The sequence below is a fragment of the Corvus kubaryi genome, unplaced genomic scaffold (assembly GCF_017639235.1).
Source record: "Corvus kubaryi isolate FWS band 111438036 unplaced genomic scaffold, C.kubaryi_AGA036_p1.0 37302, whole genome shotgun sequence".
Classification (NCBI taxonomy): Eukaryota; Metazoa; Chordata; class Aves; order Passeriformes; family Corvidae; genus Corvus; species Corvus kubaryi.
Window position 1 is genome coordinate 4225054 of NW_024581095.1, and position 17117 is coordinate 4242170.

Genomic DNA, 17117 nt, shown 5'->3' on the forward strand with positions numbered 1-17117 from the left:
CTGTGGGTATATATCACAGTAAAAGGTGGGTCATGCTTTAGAATAAATTTTTTTGTTTTGAATTGATGCATTCATTTTTTTCTATTTCACAGTGCAAAGAAAGAATGAGACCTGTCAAGGCAGCATTGAAACAGCTGGATCGACCAGAGAAGGGCCTTTCTGAAAGAGAGCAGCTGGAACATACTAGACAGTGTCTTATCAAAATTGGGGATCATATTACTGAATGTCTAAAGGAGTATACAAATCCTGAACAAATTAAACAGTGGAGAAAGTAAGTTATTTTCTTGGGTTTTACTTGGAAAAGGGAAATCTACAATTGGTTCCATTGAGAAGAATAGGTTTTAGTCTCCTATTTATTGTTTGCTCTTGTATCTTTCTGCTGTTTTAAATAGAAGTCTATTAAAAGGTGATTATGTATTGTTCTGACCTGTAATGGATTGACTTTGAGCATTGATGCAGACTCCTGTATTTTGTCCAGAGGATGGAGACATCTCTCTGCTTAACGCTGACAGCAAACGCTGGGGACTTGTCACTGCCACTCTGTTTAGTTAAAATCATTCTTACCTTTAAAGATCTGGTTTTCTCAACTTCAGGTCATTTTGGTTTTTTAATATTTCCTGCTGAAAATATGCAGTTCTAAAAACGTGTTGAATGTATGATTCCAAGTTGTAGAATTCTTTTTTTTTTTTTAAATGCGCTCTAAAATTGAATATGTATTAACTACGACTTGATAATTATTTATCATAACATACTCTAATGCAATTCAAAAGTGAGGGAAGAGTTTGCATCTATATCAGGTGACAATATAAAAAGAACTAAGAAAAAAAATACTGGTCTTGTATTTCATTGATAAGTTCTTAATGCAATTTGACTTCCTTTTGTTGGAATGTTCACTTAATGTTTTTATGCTTGAAGATACAGCCTATGATTATATATATCAAAGTCTTAAGTGTTGAATTTTCCTGAAGACTTCTGTTAGCGTAAAATGCTTCTGCTGATTTTACTTCCTTTACTTGAAATTAGTAAGGTGATCTGAGATACAAAAACAAAATCCACGTCTTACATTTTGGTAAATTTTATATTATTTTAAGTGGAAACTTGTAGTAGAGCTCTTATTCATAATAATGGTATGATATTATGTGTAGATAAAATACATATTTCAGCTGTATTTGATAAGAAGTAGTATAGTTTATATAAAGTTAGAATGGTCTCATTAGACACACCATTGACTGGTTGCCTACTTACGAAAACTTCTAGACAGAAATTATCATGTTTAAATTATCATGTTTGAATAATGAGCATACTGTTGCTTCCTGAAGTGCCACACTCAGAATATTTTTGAACACTGTTATTCTGTAGACTCTTCTAACCATTCCACCTGCAAATTTCACTAAAAAAAATCCGTATCTCTTAAAAAAACTTCACCTGTGATCATGGAAGGAAAAGTTTTCTTCAGAATTTTGGCATCTTGACAGCAAAAGACTTGATTTGTTCTACTTCGGTTCCTTCAAGCACAGATTAGGCACAGATTTATTACTGTACGACTTTCATCCTCTTTCACATTCTTACTTGGTTTCAAAAACCTTGACCAGACTCTCAAATTCTGTGGAAAATTTCCTTTGTTGATGGTTTCATTTAATAAGATTTGTTCGTCAAGTGTCTTATGCTGTAAGAGATTTCAAATTTGAAAGAATTTTTACTCCTTTACTTACTTAAATTTTTTATTTATAGACTGGTAAATACTCAAAATTCAAACAAACTTTTAGAAGACATATATAAACTGATAGCTGTATTTTTAATGAGCATTTCACCAAAAATTGACAGAATTCTTATCAGTACTACTGTCCATGCACTTCACACTGAAGTACTTATGATAAATATTAAAAAGTGAAAAATTGTTAAAGGAATCAATCTTTCAAATGTTTTATTTACAACTACATAACATTTGTTGTGCAATTAGACAATACTGTGTAGATTATATAGCATTTCAGGATTACTGAAGTAGCATTCAGATAATTGCAGTTAAATCCATGTTCTGCTACGTAATACAGGGAGAAATTTAAATAATTATAACTTCTCTTTTCTTCTTCCTCAGAAATTTGTGGATTTTTGTCTCTAAGTTTACAGAATTTGATGCAAGAAAGCTGCACAAACTGTATAAACACGCAATCAAAAAACGTCAAGAGTCTCAGGTAATATTTTCAGACCATTTCAAAAGACACAAATACATTTTTTAATTATTGTAATGTTTATTAGATACAGAGGATTATAAAGAATACGGAAATACACTTCAAGTAGTCTTTGTGTTTGCAGTGTAGTAGTCTCTTTTGTTAGGGTATATTTCAATGTATTCGGATGAATTCTGGGATTTACCAATAAGTAAATTTACCAATGTACTTGTCTTTTTTAGCAACACAACGACCAGAATATTAGCAGCAATGTGAATACACATGTAATTAGAAATCCAGGTAAGAAACTTGAAAATATATTCTTGTGTTAAATACTTTTAAGTATTCATGTTTATTTCATTTCACACGTCTCCTGGGTCTGTTTTCCACACTGCTAAGTCCCATAGAGATAGCCTAATTCGAAAAGCTTCACTGATTTGCTGGTGAAATCCAGCAGAGTGCAGAGTGAAGCTGGTACTACCAGGTTATTTGAGTGTCCTTTAAAATAATAAAGAAACATTTTTTGTGTTAAATTTTGGGGAGGGCAAGAGGTCAAAACCTGTAATTTTCTTGGAAATTCTGTGACTGTAGCTGTTGTGGTATCACTGTGGTGTAAGTTTATTAGTCAGTCACAGTCTGTCATTAGTTACAGGGGCTGTTTTTTATTGTTGACAATAACACTGATTTTTTTTTTCCCCCCATATGTTCCCACACCTGCCTTCTTGTATGTAGTGCTTTTTTAAATCTTGTGTTACTGAACTCCTCAAGTATATTGTCATGGATTTAAAATCAAGACTCACGTGTTTTAGGAATACTATTGAAATTCTTTTGCTAACAAGGTGCACCTTTAAAACTGTTACTCATGCTAAGAGCATCCTTTCTTAGAGAGGAGGTTGCTGCAATTCTATCTAAAATTGCTCTGCTGAAGGCACCTCTACTCACTGCTTGTTTGGACACTTAGCTTCGTAGACTGAATGGAGGGGCTGAGAAGTTCTGTTTCCAAGTCCTACACATCTACATCTTAGCTTGGTTCCCTCTTAATTCTGAAGTTTTCTTCTGTTCACTGGCATTAGTGCATTTGATTTTCAGCTATTTAGATCTTGTTTTTTAAATTATGTCCTTTTCATACAGCTGCCAGGTAGAAGTGCTGTTTGAATTAGGTGAAGTAAAGATGTTATGATACTTCCTTTTAACCTCTGCTTTACTAAACAGATGTGGAAAGACTGAAGGAGAATACAAACCATGATGACAGTAGCAGGGACAGCTACTCCTCTGATAGGTATCTGTCACAATTCCACGATCATCATAAAGACAGGCATCAGGGAGATGCTTACAAGAAAAGTGACTCCAGGAAAAGGCCCTATTCAGCCTTCAGCAATGGAAAAGATCACAGAGACTGGGATCACTACAAACAAGACAGCAGGTGAGTTTCTTGAGTAATATTGAAATCTGGTCAGAATTCTCTTTGTGTTTTTGTAGCTATGCTTGTAGGAAGCACCAAACCATCTTTTCTGAGTAACATAAAATTGCAACAGTGATCTTTCTCTAATGCAGTTCTGTCAATTTTACATAATTGTGGCTCTTAATATGTTACCAGTAACTCTATTACAAATAATTTCTTATTTTTTAGATACTACAGTGATAGTAAACATAGGAAGTTTGACGAGTACAGGAGCAGAGACCACAGGTCAAGCCTGGAAGGGAGTTTAAAAGACAGCCGGGTTCATTCAGATCACCGTTCCCATTCAGACCACAGGATACATGCAGATCACCGTCCCTCTTCTGAATACAGCCATCATAAATCTCCCAGAGATTATAGGTACCACTCAGACTGGCAAATGGACCACAGAGCTTCAGGTAGTGGCCCAAGGTCACCATTGGATCAGAGGTCTCCTTATGGTTCAAGATCTCCCCTAGGTCACAGATCTCCATTTGAACATTCATCAGATCACAAAAGTACACCTGAACATACATGGAGTAGCCGGAAAACATAACAAAGACTGACATTTTCTGGACCTTCTTTTAGCCATATACAGTAAATTAACACAGTAATTGCCTTACATGACTTGAAAGATACAGACGGGATATTCTATCAGTAGCAGTATTGTTACTTCTTTCCAGGATGCAAGGTCTAGTATCCCAACAGAAGAAAAATATTTTTGTATTTAAAGTTTATGCTGCACTGTGCTGCAAATGCTGTGGCACTTTTTTTTAAGAGATGGAAGATGTTTACTTTTACAGGGACCTCAACACTGCCCATTTCAGACTGGATCTTACTATAGAACACTTCATGTCAAAGTGGTTTGAGGCTGATAATGTTTTAAGTTATGTTTGTAAACGAACTTTTAAACACTGACCTGTGCTCATATTTCAGGAGGGAATGGGGAAAATATTTTTTTTCTTAGTAAAGAACTCTCAAGGACTTTGTTCACTTTCCAAAGCTACTTGTTTACATTGTACACTGCGACCACCTTGCCGCTTTCCATCACAAGCTTGAATATTTAAATTCTGTACCTATAACTGTAAAATAGCCAGGATTTCTCCTGTTTGTGATCAGTTACAACACGTTTTTACAAAACAAACAAATAATAAAAAAAAAGCGAAACACAAACAAATGGCTGTAAATTGTTGTAAATTTATTAAATGAGCTTTTTCCCCCTCAGGCTTTTTTTGACTGTTCCTTTCCCCACCAACTCAGGCCTTCTTGTCACAATTATGAAACAAAATCAGTCTACTTGTATGTTTCAATAAAAGATTTTGATGGAGTCACTGCTCAGAATGTAAAAATGGGGAAAGGGAAGATTTTATTCCATTTAGTGCTCCCTTTTTTGGATACTTTAGATACATGTTTTGGTTTGTGGGTTTCGGTTTTTTTGGGGGTTTTTTTGGTTTGGATCTTTTTTCTCTATTAAACTGTCAGTGTTGTGATTGTTTGTAGTGAAATCTTAAGAAATATCCAGCTAAACTGTGCTCTGGAAAGCTTTTCAGGTGCATTGGTTTTAAAGGAGGAGTGTCAAATACCTGAACACTTCAGTATCAAAATCAATCAAAATTAATTGTAAATTCATATGTTCCCTCTTCAACATGGGCAATAATGTCAAATGTGCTATGCAGGTAGTTAATATTTTAGAAGATTTGACTTACGAATTTATTGACAGAATTGTTACAATGCACACTGATTGTACATAGATAACTTCTATCTGACAAATTAAATTTAAACTAAAAGGACATGTGGGTCTTGTAGTTTTCTGCTGTGTTTGTCTATACAGTGTTACTTTTCCCCAGGTTTACCCATGAAGACATTAAAAGTACTCAATTTTAATCCTGGTGATAACTAGAGAAGTTACCTAGCCTGGCATCGTGTGGCAGGAGCTCTCTCTACTGCTCCAGTTTTTCTCTGCTCTTGAAATGCTGAGTATTTTTTCCAGTTAAGCAGGTTTATATGAAAGCATTACCATAGAAGGACGATCTGTCCACAGAGTATCTCTAAGGATCTTGCTATAGGCACAGTTGCTGCACATTAAGCATTAAGTTCATTTAGTGTAGGCTTGGACTTGGTTGGTTAATGCTGTTTCATTTCTTAACTTTTTATCTTGACAGGATCTGAGGGGTTTGAGTGGTTCTGCTTTCAAGCTTGATTGTTGAACAGTGTTCAGGCAGCAGAGTCTGATAAGGTTGTGCATGTGTACCATGCACCTTCCACTTCCAAGGGTGAAAATGTAGGAGTCGGGAGCATCTCCAGCATCTCCATGGACACAATTATTCCTGGTTGGCAAGCACACAGATGCATCCTAGAGCATAGACAGGGCATCCTACAGAGCCTGGTTTGCCATCAGTGTGGCTGTGATACAACACTGTGGCTTCACATGATATGGTTGGTCTGTACATTTTCACTGAAGGTACCTCAGGTCTCTGAAATATTTGGTGGCTTTGATGATATGGATCTCTGGGAATTAGTCTACTTCTGCTTTGTAATTGTAACTTTTACTCGGTCATATTTAGAGATACACAAATCACATTTGCAATAGTTTAATTTTTTCCCCTCTGGTTTCCATTACATTGTAAGTATTTGAAGTTTGATGTTGGAAATTACCTTCATATCTGGTGAGGCCTGTTATGGTGTATCTTACTTTTCAATCCCGTATCCTCTGCAAATGAGCCGCTTACCAACCAGTCTTCATATAGATTTGATCCTTCCTTTGCTCATTTGTAATGAAAGGTTTCCAAGGAGTGTGTCCATTCCTGAAGCGTCCATCAGATACTAATGTTGCCTGTCTGTCAAAGGTTTTGGGAGGTAAGAATCCTGAGGACTGCAAGAGAAGTCCTCATATGGCTATTGATAAAGGTTTAGACATTCCATCTACCATGCACGGAAGTCTACGACTTCCATTTTAATCCTGTTTTGTATTTCTAGTCTACCATTCCCAGTAATACCCAAAAAGAGTCTTAAGTATGAAAAAGCAGATTAAGAACCGTATTACTGCCCTAAAAGTTTTATGGACAGAGAAATGCATATTCTGGTTGCCATTAGTTGTCAGGGGTGATGATGTGATCATCATTTACCTGCTCACAGTTGCCCTGTTTTCCCCCATTTTGATCCTCCATGCAGACGTGGTGACTGAGCAGCATTCAGACAGCTGCTGGTTTCTGAGAGCCTGTCACCACAGGACCAATCAACAGGACTTGCAAAAGACTCAGGCACCAAGCACTGAAGGATGGCAGTTCCTGCGGTGGTACCATGACACTCCTTTGAAGGGAGTGTGCCCTGACCTCACTTTGAGATAGGACTCCCTAGGATGAATACTTTTGAGGCGTTTTTGAAGCTTGATTGGCTTGTTTTGTCCCTGTGTGATAGTTTGTCATCCACAAACGTACCTTGTCAGTTTCACAGCCCTAACTGTGTAGTTGCAGGGCTCCACATACAATATAAAATCCCAGGGCAGCACTCTGGTAGCAAAGCAGTTTTAAGGAACTGATTCCATCTCCAGTGTTAGGCTTAGTGTTGTGTTCAGTGACAATAGCTCTTTTTGGTAGGAAATTACCTCACCATTACTTAGGAATTACACAGAAATAAATGTAGACAATTTCTTGTTTCTGTTAGAGAGTAGTAAATAATGTAAAAATCAGTAATACCTAGTATGAGTTATCCTATTGCACCAAACAAGGTTTGTTTTATTGAACTGTGTTGGGACAGATGTAGTGCTGTCAGTTTATGTCTTCATTCTTCCAACAAACTAGTGTAACTGCACCTGAAATTTGAGTTTTGTTCTTAAAATTTTATGCTGAAGCTTTTATTAGTGAAACAGTCTGGAAGCAGTAGCTAAGGAATATTAGTTGTGTGGGATGCTGATAGGATCAGAATGAAGAGGAGGTTCATGGAATTAATTGTTTCTTAAGCTTTTTGTTTTTCTCTGTATTTCAATTACTTAAGATATAAGTCAAGAACACCTGAATAACAGCAAGTACCTTCTGGTCCACCCATCCTTAAACTCTCACGGTGTATTTGGATATGGCCAACACAAAACCAGTATTTCTAGCATGTATTTTCCAAGTCCGTAGTCCTACCAATTTATTGGTAATTATTTTATTTTTTGTATTTCCAAAGCTTTTAACAACTGAAAAATTGCTTTGGAATGAATAATGAAATTGAATGATGATTGTTAATTTGCATGAAAATGTAAGAATTGCTGTCCTGTTGAAAATAACTTTCTGAACCTTGCATAACTTGCAAAGAAAATAATTCTGCTTTTTAAATTATCTGTACCATCTTCATAAACCTATTCAAAAACTACTCTTGAGACTGAGCCATTACCATAGTTGATCCCATGTTTGCACTAACAAAAAGAAGGTCATTGCTGGAAGGCTAACAGTCTCAGCTATGTGTAGGGTGCCTGTGAGAGAGTCAGGTGAGTGTTTATTTCTTGGATACGAGATAGGTGACTGTGAAGGAAATAGTGCCCCAGGGTGTTGCAAGTCCCTCCGATGCCTGCTATTCAAACCTGAAGTGTCCAAACCAAGCCTGGTAGTGAGTGCACTTGTTTTCACAGCCCAGATTCCCACCCCACAACTTCACCCTCAGTGTTTCTGGAATACTTCGAAAATCGCTGCTGCAAGACTTTTGAGATATTTTGACATATAAACTTTAGATCTATATTGAGTTCATGCACTAAGGCTGAAGCCCGAAGAACACACTTGGACATTGCATATTATTTATTTGACACAGGTTTTTCATCAGGCAAGTCTGTCTTCTCTGAAAATAAACATCCAGAAATCATGGCAGAAAATCATGTGACACTGATCACATGAGAGAAAGTAATCAGAGGGCTTTTATTACTGCAGTACTCTTAGACCTCCACTGCATTTTATTTGCAATAGAGTTAGTATTTGCTGAAGTAACTGAAGCATTTGGAAAGTAATCTCACTCATCACTTAAAATTAGCTAATGGATTTGGTTTTCCCTAATTCTAGCATTGATAAGTGGTTCCCTGCAGTGTATAGACCAAATGACACTTCGACATTCCTTTCAATCACTGAGGAGCACATAGAGAACTTCAAAAGCTCTGATTTTTGTAAGCATACTAGATTATCATTCTTTTCCAGTCTAGGAACTGTGAAATGTAGTCGATGACTGAGCAACACGTAAAACTACCATGGCACCAAGTATGCATAATAAAGCTGTTACAGGTCCACAGCCTTAAATGCCCTTTAGTCCTTTTGTCTGGAACTAACTATTCCATCTCTTTTTGGTACTGCTTGCAAAGAAGTTGCTAATATGAGAGACAGCTTTCTAGTTTAAACTTTAACTAAATTTCACTTGGGAGGGTTGATGATATTCTTCCGGTAATGAAATCTGCAGGTGAATTCTCTATCCAGAAAACAGTAAAGCAGGAGGTCAGTTTTGAAACATCTAGAATACAAAATTGCAATTCCACTTCATGGAACTCTTATCAAAGCTATAAAATCTGGAAGAGTAAGGTCTAACTCAGTCTCGTTCTTGTCAAGAAAGTAAACAGGGCTGGAGAATTACTTCCCAAGATTCTAAGGGTTCAATAAGTCATGTCAAATTCCAAGTATGAAGAGTTAGGTTGGAGTTACTCATTACCCATAATACTGGAGGGAAACATGCACAGGAAGGAGATATCCCATGGGCTTTAATGAAAAAGAAAAAGCACACAAAGCACAGCACTCTCTAGTTTGGTGTTTTCAAACTGTATTCTTTCTTTCAAATGCCTCTGCTAGTGAGCGAAGAGAGGTGAGCTACCACAACAGATCACCTTCCAGCATGTTCTGGACAAGTTTTTAAAATACAGCTTCCATCTGATCTGTTACCTTTGACAGTGCAGCTTTCCTCCTTTTAATTAAGTGAATTCATTGTAAGATGGACGGACTTTATCTTTGGGATAAATTGATATCTTTGGGATGACTGTTGGCAATCCCCAATTGCCCTCCTTTATGATTGTTCCAAATACTGAGGCAGATGGAATCAAATGCATATTAAGCTCACTAATGGTAGCTGGGCAAAGTGATCCCAGGGATTTTGAAGGCTGTAAAGCAGTGGGGAGGGACAGGTTTTCTGACCACCTATATTTAAGCTGCCTCGGAGACAATTCTACTGGTAAAACACATGTTGTCCATGATTATCAGTGGAAGTAGCAACATCAGAACAGCGCTCAAACCCTTTTTAGTGAGCTCTGATCCAAATCCAACCAAACAGCTTGGGGACGTAACTGTAAATGGAAAGCCTGTTTACAAGCTAGGATATTCAAATATTGTGACTTATGGTGGGGCAACTGTTGTTGGAGGACTGTTAGGCCCAGGAAACAAGCTGTATTTTGACCCACCAATAGATGACAAAAGGTCGGAAGACGCCTTTCCCAACGGAATGTGGGCCTTGAAAGGACATAACTGGATTTTTGGCCAACATGCTTATCCCAAATTACCTCCAAACTGGTCAGGGATATTGTTCTTTTTCTGCTACCACAAGTTCCAGGAAATCTGCTAGGAATCAAACCATATGGTGATTTAATTAGAGAAAAGCAGCCAATCCCTGGCTGGAGGGAGTGCCCAAAGGCGGGGAAAAGATGAATGGCCACCAGAACGGATTATACAACACTATGGACCAGCCACTTGGAATCCTAATGAGTTAGTATCAGGCATCAGAGAACCCATTTAGAATTTCAATTAGATAATTAGGTTACAAGCTGTCTTTGAAATAATAACCAACCAGACAGCTACAGCTCTTGACCTTCTTGCTGACCAATCCACTCCGATGAGGAATGTGATATATCAACATCAGATGGTGTTAGATTACCTATTAGCTGAAGAAGGGGGAGCTTGTGGAAAGACAAATGACTCAAACTGCTGTTTGCAAATAGATGACCACAGAAAAGTGGTAAACAGATAACAAAGGAAGTAAGAAAATTATCTCATGTACTAGCCCAAACATGGAAAGGATGGGAATGGGACATGTTTTTGTGGTTAGCTGGTGAACTATGGGTTAAACAAATGCTATTTGTCCTCTTATGTGCTACAGCAACTCTAATCTTTTTACCATGCGTGATCCCTTGCTTAGTGCAGCTCATTCAACATGCGATCAAGGGGATGCAGGTGGTAGCCATGCCTACAGACCCAGAAATGGCTAAAGGACAGAAAACAAAGAAGACCCAGGAAGAAATGATTGTATCCATGATAATTAAGCTTTGTGAATAAAATCATTGAGAAAATAAAAAAGAGGAGGGATTGAAAGGAATAAGATGACTGTGTCTTTACAAACAGACCATGTGAATCTGCTTGTAGATAGGGCCAGGAATTTACAGATAAGGAAGTAACTGAAGAGAGAAACTATCAGTTCTAGAAAATGTTACTAATCTACGTGGATTGTTGCTCAGCCAAGGCTGTGTTAAATTCCTGAACTTAGAGAAAAAGAACAAAGACATAATAGAATTATGAATACTGTTTTCTTATATAAGAAAAAAAAAGGGGTGCATATTAGAGGGGGCATAGAGTAGGCAATTCGGGGAGTCTGTATCTGACTACAGCACAAATATAAGGGTATCATGGCTATTTCTGATGTACTTTATTGATTGAAATTAATATTTCAGGTAAAGTTTACAGCATCAGAAAGGGACAAGAACAGAAGAACAAAGCACAATCTAAGAAAAGACCTTTGGAACTGAAGTTGCAGCTGGTAGATAAAAGAAAGTGTTTGGATAATACGGTGATAGAAATGCCAAACTCTTAGGGGGCATGAGCAAGGGCAAAGCAGACAAAGAGCAAAGGAGAGTATTTCCAGCAATTAATTACAGTCCAGAGTGGTCTTGTGAGTCATGCGCCTGACCTTGTCTAATCATTTCTCCTGACAGCAACAAGGATGCATCAGCTCGTGGCAGCCTGAACCACTGCTGCACTTGAGGACACAAGCAAAGTCCGTGCACGCGTAGAGGTGTGGGGAAATGAAGGCAGCAAAGACTGGAGGGTGTTCTGCTCCACGTACAGATCTGTACCTACAAAAGATTCAGCACCCCAATAGCAGATGAGGGACTGGGACATCCCCCCATCTGGCAGCCCCTGAGTCCCTCCAAGAGCAGGTGGGAGAGGTGGTAAATGACAGTGGAACTCCCTGTGGAGGGGCACAGGTCCCCTCCTGCTACCCTACCTGGCCTGGGTCAGGATAAAGGAGATGTGCTTTTTCAGAGGGGTTCTGTGAGGAGGCTGACAAGGCTTCTCTAGTTCTTGGCTAATTCAAGTACCAGCCATACAGCCAGATGTTCCAACCCCTTAAGGTGAGAGGCGAGTTTTGCTTTGATCCACAACCGAGGAAAGTGAGATTAAAATACCTGAAAGTGAGATTAAAACACAAACGAGGTTAGATGTTGGGATCCAAAGCAATAACTCACTTATTTTTTCATGAAGGAAGAAGGAGAGAAAGGAAAGAGAAAAACAGGAAATTTCCAAGAATAATTATGAAAACCACAGGAAAGGGGTTACCAGGGGTGCAGCACTGGCTTATAGAGTGCATGGGGAAGATCTCTACTGGGCGCAATGGGTCTTTCCCTGGTGAAGTCCTTCCAAGAGCTGGCCAGCAATCCAGCAAGGGAGCAGAGCCAGGCAGCAAGACCAACAGGGTGGTGGGTCACGAACACCTTTGTAGAAGCAGCCAGGACAGTGAAGGACAGAAAAGACAGCAAAGACTCCAGCACTTTGTCGAGTTTTTAGACATGGGGGCAGGATGGCCGCATCCATCACGACTTTATTTGCTCCCTTGAAGTGGGCTGATTCGTTGGTATCCACGAGAAGTTCGTCTGATGTTTCAAAGTTTATTACTTGCTCTGCTGATGTATCAACAAGCTCTTTTAATGACTTGATACAGGGTGCCCTCATTTTCTAAAATAAAGCAGTTTCTAAAGTTTTTGTTAGAGGCAGTTAAACACTTCAACTTTCAAACCTTAATCTTCTAAGAGGCAATGTAGAAACATTCCTTATTTTTTACTCATTCCCTACACCAGGGGAGACCTGGAGCAGAGCAAAAATGAGTGTGTTGGTCTGGAACTGAGGACCAGGGGCACCAGGGTGCAGTGGTGCCACTTGCCAGTGAAAGGAGGAGGTTGAGGAGGAGTGAACAGATCATACAGGTCAACAACCACGGTTGCACCTGGTCTCAATTAGAGCTTTGGCTTTTATGACCCCAGGGCCATTTTGAAGATGAAGGATGGGTAGTTGGTCTGACATGACTGAGTATGACAAATGCTTCTCATGTCTATCAAATCTGGGCAAGCTGATGAGAAGAGCTTTGAACTAGAAACAGCAGGGGGAGAGATGATGATCCACCATGTGAGAGATAAAATAATGTTTTGCTTCAGCCATTGTTTCAGCCATAAGAATGCATACTTATGTTAGAAATGAACTAACTTTTACATACAATTAAATGGGGACAAAGTTGTTGAAGAAAAAGAAAACTATCCAATTTCTGTTTTATGTCTGGCCATGCTCTGGTAGCAAAACTTATTTGTAATAGTTCTTGGCATGCCGCACTTTCAAGATCTATTCCGGAATACTGCTGCATATTCTTTCTGAGCCTTTGTAACCAGGCAGTCAGTGGCTCATCTAGCTGCTGTTTATTTTCAAATGCCTTTTCAAAACTCTGTCCTTTTGGTGCTGCCTCCTTAATTTCCCTTATCCCCAATCTTCTATAATCGGACATACTATTCCTTCCCTTGATTGTATTCTGATCCCAATCAGGTCTTACCAGGGGTATTTCTGTTCACCAGGTATTCCTCCTTGAACATTGGGTGGATTTTCTCCCTCCCATATTCTTATTCCTGCAATTCTTATCATTTGTCTTTCTTCCAGGGCAAATATGATTTCTAAAATAGATTGCATTTCCTCCCAGGTGTAAATATTTGGGCCTAAGAATTGATCCAGTTGTTCTGCTAGCCCCAAGGCATCCTCTGATATAGTACTCATTTCCCTTTTAAATTCTCTTACTTCAATACTGTTTAGAGCTATGTTAACAAACCCTACCCCTCCTTGAGCTCCATGAATAGGTACCTGTCCCAGGGGAAACATGGACATATTTGTGTTAGCATCTGAGGTGGTTCTTGAAAGGGGGAAGGGGAAATTTTGAACATCTCTCTTTAATTGTCCTAGCTCTGTAGTCCTTGTTCTCTGTGACAGCTGGTCTGTCCTATTTTGAGATTTTATCATTTCAGTAAAACCAGCCCCACTACATGGGCCCGCCATTTTATGGGGATCAGCCCTGCCATGCGGTTCCACCATTTTATGGGGACCAGCCCTGCCATTATCGTCCCTTTGCTGCTCTGCTGCTTCTTCTCTAAATTTAGACTATTCAGTACCCTATCAGGCACACAACGAGGGGGTAGGTGGTCTAAGGGGTCCCATTTTTCCCTCTTTCTCTCCCCTTTAAGCTCCCTTAAGTTCTTGGTCACAAATATGGACACATATGTCTCCAGCAAGCAGCATAATTCCTCTCCTCTCTCTTCTGAAGTTCTTTCATGTTTACATAAAAATTTAATGCCTAACATACCCATTTGTCCGACGACCCACACTGCAGCCAGTACAATAGGTCTGGCCCAATAGGTTCCTTTGTCCATTCAAACATACAATACTGGATCATTTTCCCCTGATCCTTCCCCTGGGTACAAGACAGCTCCTCTTGTCCCCCATCCCTGAGCATCCTCCCTAAGGTACTGTCTGGAGGTATGCTCAGAGTGGAGCCCTTATGTCCCTCTGCACTCCTCCTGACCTTCCTGCTGCAGATGTTGCCTATTTCCTAGTATTCCCCTGAAGGACTCCTTTCTCTCAAAACCATTCGCTTCATCCCTTCACTGGATGTACCCCTCGTGGGATAATGGAACCACAGTTAGAAGGACTCCACACTCACTTTGCAGGCAATTCTGCATCTCAAGCACACTCACTCAGTCCTGCTTCTTCCAGCCACCCAGGTAATACTTGACAGCTGTTACAAACAAGATCTAGAAGATTGGCTTTCTCATTCGAGTTGAACCAGTTGTTAATTAGTTGAAGGTTGTTGATTAGTTTAATGGTTGTTAATTGGTTGGTTGAAGGTGATGATACTAATTTAGTCTACCCATTCACGGTTAAGAATTACTGCCTAAACTGTAAAAAATATGTAATGGGGAGAGTGTAGAACCCTCTAGACAACTCATGATGTAATCTTGCTCCAGGAAAGGGGAGTGGGTGTCGACCTGACTAACATAAGGGGAGGTACCAAGGAACCCCATTGGATACCTCACAAGCCAATAAGAAGATCTTGAATACCAATGAGCCAACAACTGACCAATCAAGAGGTCTTACCACTCAGACAATTACTCCAGTCTCTTTGGGGGCGGGGACAGGGGATGTACCGGGTTGGGTTTAGCGGTATAAAATGTATCATCACTCAATCCTGGGTGTGCCTCTTACCACGCCTGTCCCAGGTCAAGCACCCAGTGTTGTTCCCTTTGTTTTGTGTAAGGCGAATTGCCATCGTGGTCTCCTATCATTAATTGGGAAGGTTGTTTCTGGAATAAAATTTTTCACGAAAATCTTACTTTGTGAGACTCATTTCTCACAACAGCCAATTTCTTATCTGGGTCCCGTGCACAGGTGTTACCGGCTGACGTGCGTGAACTCTGCTCTTTCTCTGCCTTTTCCCTCTCTCTCTACCTTTCCTCTCCCCTCTTTTGTTTCAAGAGTCCCCTGTCCGGGTCTCACCTGCAGCCCTCACGGGGCATGACAGGGCTGCTGAAACTGCAGGGAATGCCTTCCCATGCTCCCGTTGTCCTACCTCGCAGGATCAGAGATCAGGTATCCCGGACAAGTTCCCAAATTAGAATGAACTTTCCCATGTTAGAAATGAACTAACTTTTACATACAATTAAATGGGGACAAAGTCATCAAAGAAAAAGAAAACTATACTGTTTATTAGAACGATTCAGGTGAGGCAGGTGCCTGTTCCTCCCCAGACCTGAACAAACACACCCTCCAACAAAATAGCTACATTTTATACCCTTTCCCAGCCAGGGCAGTCCCTGTCCCCTTCCCCAATGGCTGGGTACTCGGGAATTTACATTCTCTACTGACCGCCTACTTTTCTGCCCCCTCTCCTCTCATCCTACTTCCTTTTTTAATCAGGTCTTCAACCCCGCCCCTCTCCCAGCTCACAGCAACACCCAACAAACCAACCAGAACAAATCCAAACCACAAACAACACCACATAGAACTGTTATGAATGATTTTTGAAGGCTGGCTTTTGCCATATGTTGAATTAATTATGAATTATAAGTTATATTAGGGATTATAATGTTGGCTATTATGATTTTATCCAGTGGAAATATCAAGTGATAAGATATATGTCAAAGGTTTAATGTTGGGGTGGCTTTGACTGTACAAGTTTGGTTTCATAGGAGTTGGGTGAGTTTTGTGTGACAGTGCCAGTTTTGTGGGGAGTGAGCTGTTGCCAGCCAGACTTCGGGAGCATCACCATAAAAGCAATGAGAACCCTGACCATGAAAACCCTGATTGCCTCAGGGCCAGAAAAGCGCAGGCTCTCAGAGGATTGGCAAGGGGGCGTGGCTATGTAAAACCAGGGATTACTATGCATCAGACACAAGGGTATAAAAGGCCAACCTGCCATTTTTGTGAATGAGCCTCTGGCAACCAGCTAAACTCCCAGCGCCATCCCTTTTTGCTTTGCAAATATTTTTTGCATTCTCAATAAATTTTAATAACTCATATCCATTTCAGATGTGGGTCGGTTATAACAGAACTGACAACTTTTGTTCTTTAACTTAATAACCCATTGGCTTCAGCAAAATATCACTCATCTCTCACACATGTCATATAGGCAAAGATGTAGCTAGCACGGGGTTAGGCTGCTTGGGGGGTGGGAAGGAAAAGGGGAGTTAATCAATGCTTGTTACTTAGTGGGATAGAAAAGGGAGGGGAAGGGGGGGGTGTCGGTTTGAGCACTGTAGGCAGTCAGAAAGAATGTGAGCTCTTAAGTACCCAGCCAACAGGAAAAAGGGACAGGGACCCCACCAGTTGAGGAAGGGTATAAAAGTTTGTGCATTTTAGAGAGAGGTGCCTCCTCAGTGAGATGCATCTGACTCAGGTGACTCGTTTATATCAATAAATAAGTGTTGCTTTGATGACTTTGTCCTCTTTCAACTTTATCTATGACAGCTGGTGAGGGGTCAGTAGCTCTGACTGAGGAAGCTGTGACAGGTCTGGAGAGATGGTCCCAAAAGAGATCATCTTCCCGAAGCCCGGTGTCTTCCCTCAGCTGCAAGCTAGGAGGGCCCGTGCAGAAGCTGTCAGCTCTTCAGTGATTGTCAGCTCGTGATTTCAGCTTAGCTCTGCAGGGCAGCCTCCAGGCCAGACCAGGGAGAGAGACAAGAGGCCCGTATAGCTGTTCTGCATGAGGTAGCT

At 40.0% G+C, this 17117-nt stretch overlaps 1 protein-coding gene and 1 long non-coding RNA gene across 3 annotated transcripts in view; one reads left to right on the forward strand and one right to left on the reverse strand.

The window, feature by feature from the left end:
- CHD1 (chromodomain helicase DNA binding protein 1) overlaps window positions 1–5396 on the forward strand; it is a 55642-nt gene extending 50246 nt beyond the window's left edge. For both annotated transcript variants that reach the window (XM_042028118.1, XM_042028119.1), the window contains 5 exons: window positions 93–271; window positions 2096–2192; window positions 2411–2468; window positions 3381–3591; window positions 3799–5396. In XM_042028118.1, coding sequence (XP_041884052.1) covers window positions 93–271; window positions 2096–2192; window positions 2411–2468; window positions 3381–3591; window positions 3799–4162 — 909 coding nt within the window. In that variant the 3' untranslated portion in view covers window positions 4163–5396. The remainder of the gene's footprint in view (window positions 1–92; window positions 272–2095; window positions 2193–2410; window positions 2469–3380; window positions 3592–3798) is intronic.
- Window positions 5397–8363: 2967 nt separating this feature from the next.
- LOC121664663 lies at window positions 8364–14330 on the reverse strand. The gene is made up of 2 exons (XR_006016080.1): window positions 11824–14330; window positions 8364–11671 (listed from the first exon to the last, which is right to left on the reverse strand). It is a non-coding gene; the product is annotated as an uncharacterized LOC121664663 (long non-coding RNA).
- Window positions 14331–17117: the final 2787 nt, after the last annotated feature.